This window comes from Austrofundulus limnaeus, unplaced genomic scaffold, assembly GCF_001266775.1.
Source record: "Austrofundulus limnaeus strain Quisiro unplaced genomic scaffold, Austrofundulus_limnaeus-1.0 Scaffold1082, whole genome shotgun sequence".
In the NCBI taxonomy this organism is placed as follows: Eukaryota; Metazoa; Chordata; class Actinopteri; order Cyprinodontiformes; family Rivulidae; genus Austrofundulus; species Austrofundulus limnaeus.
Genome location: NW_013953484.1, coordinates 63630 through 72117, shown reverse-complemented (window position 1 = coordinate 72117; position 8488 = coordinate 63630). Strand labels below are relative to the sequence as shown.

The 8488-nt window shown below is 38.2% G+C and overlaps 1 protein-coding gene across 1 annotated transcript; it reads right to left on the bottom strand.

Moving 5' to 3' along the window:
- Window positions 1-2985: 2985 nt before the first annotated feature.
- Window positions 2986-8320, bottom strand: LOC106534062 (uncharacterized). The gene is made up of 4 exons (XM_014030572.1): window positions 7546-8320; window positions 6730-7002; window positions 4044-4280; window positions 2986-3172 (listed from the first exon to the last, which is right to left on the bottom strand). Exons 1-4 carry the CDS (start codon window positions 7787-7789, stop codon window positions 2997-2999), a joined length of 930 nt encoding a protein of 309 aa, XP_013886026.1. The 5' UTR covers window positions 7790-8320; the 3' UTR covers window positions 2986-2996.
- Window positions 8321-8488: the final 168 nt, after the last annotated feature.

The window sequence follows — 8488 nt, the reverse complement described above, 5'->3', positions numbered from 1 at the left end:
ACACACACACACACACACACACACACACACACACACACACACACACACACACACACACACAAAAAAAACAACAACAACATGAAGTCATGTTTTAATTCTGACAGCAATGCATTCAATTATTCAATTCTAAGCCAAGTCTTTCATACTGTAGATTCTTTGGCTTCTTTGTATGTCAGCACTTTTTGGAGTTAGTGAAATATATTTATTTTAAATATATGCTCAAAATTTGTTTTTATGTTTCCTTCCTTACTGCCATTATGAATAGGTCAAAAGGCCAGGGCAATGCTGTGGTTGTGCAACTTTCGCCTGACGGTTAGCACCACCACATCACCTATACACATGACAACACCTAGAACAATGAAGGACTTGGAGCTGTGTGTCGTGGGTCTTTGGTTTGGAGTGGTTTCTGCTGGTGAACTAATTAAACTGAGTTATCTATACATCCAAACATTTTTTGTATGTCTTTGGTGTGGTCTGTAGTTTGAAAACTGAAGCATTTTTTGACATATGTGACCCATCACATCGAAATGAGGATTAAGTCAAATTTGGTCAAAATGACCTAATCAGTGTGCATTGCCAATGCATTGCACACTATTGTGATTCGTTTCCCATCCAAGTCATCTCCACTTTGGCATGCTTCTCCTCCTACATACTTTGTCCTAGAGCTGCCATTGTAATTTCTATCTGTAAAGCTCTTGTACCAAATGATGGCTATGCCTTTTGGTGCCTGTACAACTTATAATTTTTTGAAATATTAATGTTTAATAATTTATAATGAGAGTCAATAGACGCTTGTATTGGTCCAATACTGCCCCCTGCTGTATCTACTCAGTACTGAACCATAGTTTAATAATATTTAATCTGAATAGTTCAGTGGTTACAATACTAATATGACTGTATTTTGATGTTTTACTATAATGTTGTCTTAATACTGCTCTATTGTTGTTCTATTATGCAGTTTAGTGTCAATAATTGTATTGGCTATGTGGCCCCTTTCTGCACACATACAAACCAACCCCTGGCACTACTGTCAGCCACAGCTCCAATGGTCAAATGGTCTGTGCCATGGACTTTCAGGTGGGAGATCAGGGTTCAAAACACAGTTAAAGCAACTTAAACAGAAAATCTCTACAAACTTCATATTGTCACACAATACCCTTATTACATACACCTGCTGACTTGACAAGCACAAGCTAGTGTAGAAAACACATTTGTACTTGGTCACAGTTCATTCTGCAAGTCCACTGCTGCAGGCAAAGCTATGGTGCATGGCAATGCACACTTGTTTTTACATTGTAAAAACCCATGTCTAGTAATATTTTCAGATTCCTGCTTTAAAAGCTACATTTTGATACTTAGATCATCCTGATATCATTAGTAGATCCAGAGATATTTTTTCATTTGTCTTGTTGGTTACAATAATACATAAATATTTGGTCTAAATCCTAATTGTGTGAATGCTTCTTATAGCATTCACACTATTGAGATAATTTTTTCTTCCGTTATGATTTATTGGCATCTAACTCATTCCACAATTTTTGTGTTATTTCAACAATTCATATATCAAAACATTCAACTCATTTATGACAATCCTGCTATGACTTTTGTTACTTCAGCTATTTTGACTTTTTCAGCTATTTCACTTTTTGTTRCCACTTTTTTGCCATTGAAAATGAATGGAGCTGTTTTCAACACCCTTAAAATCCTTTAAAATGTTTCTAAATCTTTACAGACCCTTACACCTTTTGGTCTAGTACTGCTCTTTTTAACTTCCCTGTCTTAATTTTTTTGCTACTTATTTGCTAATTTTAGCTATTTTCTGCTATTTCAGCTAAAATTCAGCTTTTTTCTGCCATTATTCTGCTTTTTCTACTTTTTTGTGCTTTTTTCCCGCTAATTTATGCTAATTCTGCTCCTTACAGGTGCATTCTGCTATTTGCATTTATTTGCTGCAACTATAGCTAATTTTTAGCTGTTATAGCTAAAGTTAGCTTTTTTAAATTAAATACACAGTTTTTGTAGCTAATAAAACTTTTTTCAGCTAAGTTCTGCAACCTTAAGCTCATTATGCTTCATTATGCTAATTAAAGAATTTCCAGCTACTTTTGAACTATTTTACTTAAAACTTTGGCAGTTTTAGTTATTTCACTACAAACTGACACMTTTTTGTACATTTACACATTTTTTCTGCCAATTGTACTTTTTTTCTACTGTTTGGGTGCTAATTACAACTTGTGGCTGCTACATTTAGCTTATTTTATGCTAATTTTAGCTTTAACCATAGATCTTCTTCTTTTTGCTATTCTTTTGCCTTTTTCTACTATTTGAGCTTTTTTCTGCGAGCTTTTGGTATTTATGCATCTTACAGATGTTTTCTGCATTTTTTAGCTATTTTAGCTGTTTTCTGCTTTTTCAACTACATTTTTTGCTTCTTTTTCCTTTTATCTGCAAAGTTAGGCTTTTTTTTCTTCTTTCAGCTATGAAAATTTGAACTTGCAATAACGCTTTTGCTATTAAAAAATTTCAGCTCGATTTCAGCAAGAAGCATTCACACTAGCATTTTCGCAGGAAATGCAATTTCTCTAGTTTTATGTAAACTTAATGAGGATTTTTTTATGTCATTTGAAAAACGAAACCTCAAATAGTATTTGAACATTGAATTTTACCAGCAGGAAAGAAACAAAAGCTTTGATAGCTCACAGGGAAAATCTCAACATTTTAAGGCGTTTTTCCTCAAAATCGAGATTTTTTGTTTGCTAATGCTCAAAAAAGTGCTTCAAAAATTTTTAGTATAGTTTTTCAGGCAGTTCATTCGAAAGATATTGATAACACATTTCTTTGTTATATTTTGATAAAATGTAATTTTTGCAAGCGTTTTAATCAAAACACTGTATCTGCCTGTTTCTCCACATTCAGCTTTTAGACTTAATCCTCGTTTCAATATGATGGGTCACATATAGCAACTATAATGAGAAAATATCTTGTATAAAATTAATCTAACCTGAGATGAGAACTGCATGGTCACAGGTCTGGTAGAGACGACAGGAAAGATGAGTGGCCACCGTCTGCGGGTGGCAGCGTCGGGTGTTTTTATTCAGCTCACAGCTGGAGATGGGCAGACTGGGCGAGCTGATGGGCAGCAGCTGAGGACACCTRGCAAACTCTGCATGCTCTGCCAGAGGAGGAAACACACAGTTGATGCTAATGGAAGTAGAGTATCCTGGCATAAAGTCAGATTTGACTGCATGTGCAGGTTTTTCACATTAACATAAGTATTATGCTCCTCATCTGCAGGTCAGATTTAGGTTTATGGTTTGTTCTGGGCATTTTCGCCCATTTTCATGTGAACATTAAAAAAGACCAATGAAGAAAGTCTGAGTTTAAGTAACATCAGAACTAGTGGTGTACCAATACCATCAGTATCGGGCCCAAAACCAGCATTGTTACAAGTACTCGTACGCGTACAGAAAACCCTGATACTGAGAACCCAGTACAAATACCAGTACTGATACTGGTATTAATACTCCACTCCACATTAATACTCCAAAATAAACTACAAAAATAATTTGATAAAGTGCAAATTAAATTATAGTTGTATCTGCAACTGCATTTGATGTTTTGAACTTTTAAAATACTGCATGATAGAACCAGAAGCTACACTTCATATTAGTGATAAACTTTGGCCTTTTTTGATGGGTTGCCTTCATTTTTGCTTCTACTTTTCATTTAAAATAAGTTTCCATTCTCGGCAGGGTTCTAAGGTTTTTCTTCTACATATTAAAAAAGTTGTTAAAACATCTGAGTGGCGCACTACCGCTACTAGTGGCGAGAAAGTGTATTGCACCTTACAAAATCAATGCAGTCCCGCGGCCCTCTGCGGCCCAAAGTTAAAAACTGTTGTACCTTTGAGGCCCTCAAGGTGGCGTGCCCATAGGTTAAGAATCTCTGCTTTACAGTATACCCCTCTGTTTGAGTTCCTATTTTCTCTTGCCTGTACCAGACCAACCAATACATGTTTTTGGTTTTGCTTTTTTTTAACCTACCAACACATCTGAGTCTCTGTGTGCGGCTGCTGTCTCCATCCGACACCACCAATGGCAGGAAGTGGACCTCACAGAAGCCTCTGATGGCTTGATTTAGCAGATGGCTGCCACCAACGCCTCCACGCAGTATCCCACTTGTCAGCCGGTTGTTATTAAAAAGCCTCTCTGGGCTTGTTTGGTGACGCTTCAGTTGGTTCTGACAGCGACCCTTCAAGGCCAGCGTCAAACACTCCTCACCTGAGAAACAAAAACAGCACCGGATCAAACTCAAAAGTTTATCTGTGTGTTTTTAAACCGATATTTAAACATCCAGATGAGTGATCACGATCTTCTGCATGCAGTTCTAATAAGATTAGTCTGTAAGCACTAGCAAGACATGTTTTGAACCAAAGGGTGGAGTTTAATGAAACTTGCAGATATCTTGTTTTTGGTGTCAACTTTATTCAAGGTGAGGGCTGTGGCAGTCAACTTCATGAGTCATTTTGACCTTAGTGCAGCAGGACAGTTAAGAGCRAACCTGAAACAAGCGGGACTGTGAGGAGATGAACAAGGAAGGCTTATAAAGCCCTTTAGGCCAGCTTAGAAGTAACTGACTGACAGGCACTCTGTGAGCCACACTGTAACAACTGATGGTCTAATAAAGATAATAAATATCTTATTTACAAGTGAACAATGCTATAGATGTTATATAATTGAATGGGAAAACATTACATGTGAACACAGCAAAGCTGTGATTAAAATTGCTGTTAAGACAAGAAAAAAACTTTGACGCCATTTTACATTTCACGTCATGTCACTATCTGGTACTGTTATCTTTGTATTTCAATGTCATGCACATCTGCTTAAAAACTTTGGTCTTCACTATGAAAATAGTTGCATTCAAAATGGCAAGTACACATCCATTTGTATGGACCCACACTATTTGTAGAATGTGTGAAATCCATTTCTGCTGACCCAAGACATGGTGGAGCATTTATATGTTCCTAAAGACTGTTAGAAGCAACAATTTAAGGAAAGTAGTCCGTTGAGGAAGAAAGCGTGGGGGAGGTGATGGCTCTGGCTCTGAAGGAAAGTTGTAGGATCATCTACAAGGGCAGTACGGAGACATCCCTCCTGCTGCTTCAACATCTTTCTGATATTAGAGATTGATTACCAACTGATTACCCTTTAGCTGGCAAATATGGCACTGACAGACCTGCATCTGTGTATTACCATCACTGGTCTTAGTGTTGATAAAGACCATGAAATTATTTTCCTCCTCTAAAATTTGAAATAGCTTATATGCCACGGTCATTAATGACATATTTCCAGTAAAATTCTTGCCACGTTCCTCCCTTCCACTTCCTGTTTACTGCCWATGTTTTTAGCGTTAGCTACTAGTACTAGTCCGTGAAAAAGTCATAAAAGTTAAAGCATCTGTGATCTACTGGCATAAAACATGAGTTCTGTTGTGTGTCGTTGTGTCACTAACCAGCAGGTACGATCGAGTTGTTGGTTTTTATCCATTTTCCTCTTGATGAGGAGGTGACAGCAGTGGATCATAGCATTACAGGGAAAACTTATCTTTAAAAGCTCACGCTTGTGTTTGTAATCAACATTTCTAACCTGAGGATATTCAAGAGTCAACATCAGAAATGAGAAAACGGAGGTTACAAAAGGGAAATGTACATTTATCCCCTTTTACTGCCAAGATAAGAGGAAAGACCTCCTCCACACGACAGCTAGCAGGAAGCTAACACAGCAGCTGGTGCAAAGGTAGGTGTGTGTGTGTGCGCGTTTGTGTTATATGAAATGTTTTTATGTGACTTTGTCATGAGTTTTATGCAAAAGTAAAACCTTGTTAGAGTGTGTATTACAGCTTAGACTAAATCCGAGTGACGACCCCCCCCCCGAGCACCGAGAGCAGCAGAACCTCGGCCTGATAATCATTACGTTTTCAGTTCAGTAATGTCGGGGAAAACGATTCAAACCAAAAAGGTAGCCCATCAATTTAAAGCCCAGACTCTGCTCTTTCCAACAATATAAGTGTCACAGCTCTACGTGAAAAATTCACNACATGTAATATGCTAATTCTGTACTGTGGAGATCATTAAGAGTCGTTGTCAGGTGAAAAAATCTTTCGCTAACACTGTGTTGACCGTGAACCGGAAGTGTTGGGAGTGGCATCAAGTGCTGGACCGGATGTCCGTGACATATAGGCTCTATTGAATTAATTTGACTGCTGTTTGTAAGATGAGAAATATAAACACCACTATCAGTTTTATGTTAACATTTAGTTATACAATCTTGTTTTGCCATGAAAATTATTTTTCATAGTCTTGAAATGTTTATATACAGTAAATGTTAAACACAGTACAACAAAGACAAAGCAACAGGTAAAATACTGACTACACTGCAAAAAATGTCCACCTAACCAAGTTTTAAAATCTTATATCAGCCAAAAAGTATTTTTGATCTTGTTTTGAGACTGATTTACTAAACAAGAACTGATTGTGTAAGAATAATCATCTTGTTTTCAGAATATGTAAGATTATTTGTCTTGTTAGTCTGAAAATTTGACTCAAATTCAGTCAAAATTTTCCGCCAATGTAGTAAATCTGTCTCAAAACAAGATCAAAAAGACTTTTTGGCTGATATAAGATTTTAAAACTTGGTAAGATGGACAGTGTTTGCAGTAAATACTCACCCAGATAAATGCCATCCTGGTGGGAGCATCTCTTTTTTGTTACATTCAAATCCACATAAAAAAGGAACACAGGGTGTCCAAAGTTCTCTCCTGGGCTGGGATCAAGCACCAGTACAGCATCATGAGCCATGGAGCCATGTAGGGGCTGCTGGTCTCTGAGGGGACCACTGCCTCTGTTCAGCATCCGCCCCATGCTGAAACTACCCCGCAGCTTGGAGTTCAGCATCTCGTTTGATGAGTCCGGCAGGATTACATGAACTTTGTCCGATAACCCTGGATGATGATGGAAGAACAGACGCTCACTGTTATACAACTCTGACTTTAATACAAAATAAGACATTATGGAGCTTTAACCTTGCATGGAGCAGTCAGTTTATGAGAGGCAGGGGACACCCTGTAATAACCTCAGGTCCATCACAGGGACATAGATATCAGTTTAGAGTTACTAATGAACCTAATATGCAGGTTTTTGGTCTGTGGAAGAAAAATGAAGAACCAAAGCTTAGTGCAGGATTCAAACCTGTGACCTTTTTTTTTGTAGGGTGACAGCTCTAACTATGGCCCCACTATGCCACCCATACTGAAATTTAGATTTTTTTTCTTGCATTTAGAATTTTTTTAAAAAGTTTTAATTAATGCATTAGTTTTTGTAATTTATCCAAATAATACTGACTGAAAAATCTTTGAACAAAGTGATATATTGAATTTTCTACTTGAAATATGTACTGATGGTTAGTTGGTTGTAAACACAAATAATTAAGATGTAAGCCYGTTTGGTGTCTTCAGTGTCTCAGGGTCTACAGTCGGGGGTCCTACCTGCGGTGCTGTGCGGCTCCGACACATAAACAGCCACAGAGGGAAGAGGCAGGTGCAGCAGGCGCCTGCAGTCTGCCTCAGACCTGGAGGATGTGTGGAGGCAGTGGTGCAGCTGATTCCATTGCACCAGCTGGAGACCCAGATGGACCCAGCGCTCCAGCCGCCCTTCGCTGCTCACCGGAGCCACAGAGTGCACGGCGTAGAGGATGGAAAGAAAAGGTGTAAAAAGCTTCAGGAGCTGCATGCTCACCCCTTCAGTCTGTTTTCACGGTAAACCTGGACAGTTTTTGGTTTATTTTTCGTCTTGCCTTTTTTCCAGATGTTTGTTATTCTTTGGTTTCTTTGGGATGTTGTCTCTTGGCTGGATGTTTTTGTCTTTCTCACCCGACTTGTTTCCTCTGATTTTTGGAGCAGGAGTTTTATTCTACAGCATCCAAGAGAGGTGAAAGTTCAAACAAACAATAATAAAAAAAACACTTTAGTGTGGTCAGTTTTCTTCTGTTCTTGTTTCTTTTWGTGACATCAGCCTCTTTCATTGGATTTACAGTTCAACTTCCTTTTTCCTTGGTTCACTTTTTCTTCTTCCTTCTTGTTTTCTGCTGGATTTTAGGAAAATCAAGACTTTTTGTTTTTCTCCTCAACTCACTTCTGCGTCTTTCTTCGTGTTGTCTTCTGGATTTTGGGAAGATTCAAATGATGTCCAGTTGTCTTCTAAGGCAGCAACTTTAATGTTTGTTTTGAAGAAGAACTTTAAATTCTTTGCTTCTCTGGAAGATGATAAATGATGGTTGAGTTTCTGACTGTAGACCGATCGTCCTGAAGGATGTCTGGAGCTCTGAGGGAACCAGCTGCTGCAGCTTTGAGTCAGTTTGCTGCTCTCTCTCTCTCTCTCTCTCTCTCTCTCTCTCTCTCTCTCTCTCTCTCTCTCTCTCTCTCTCTCTCT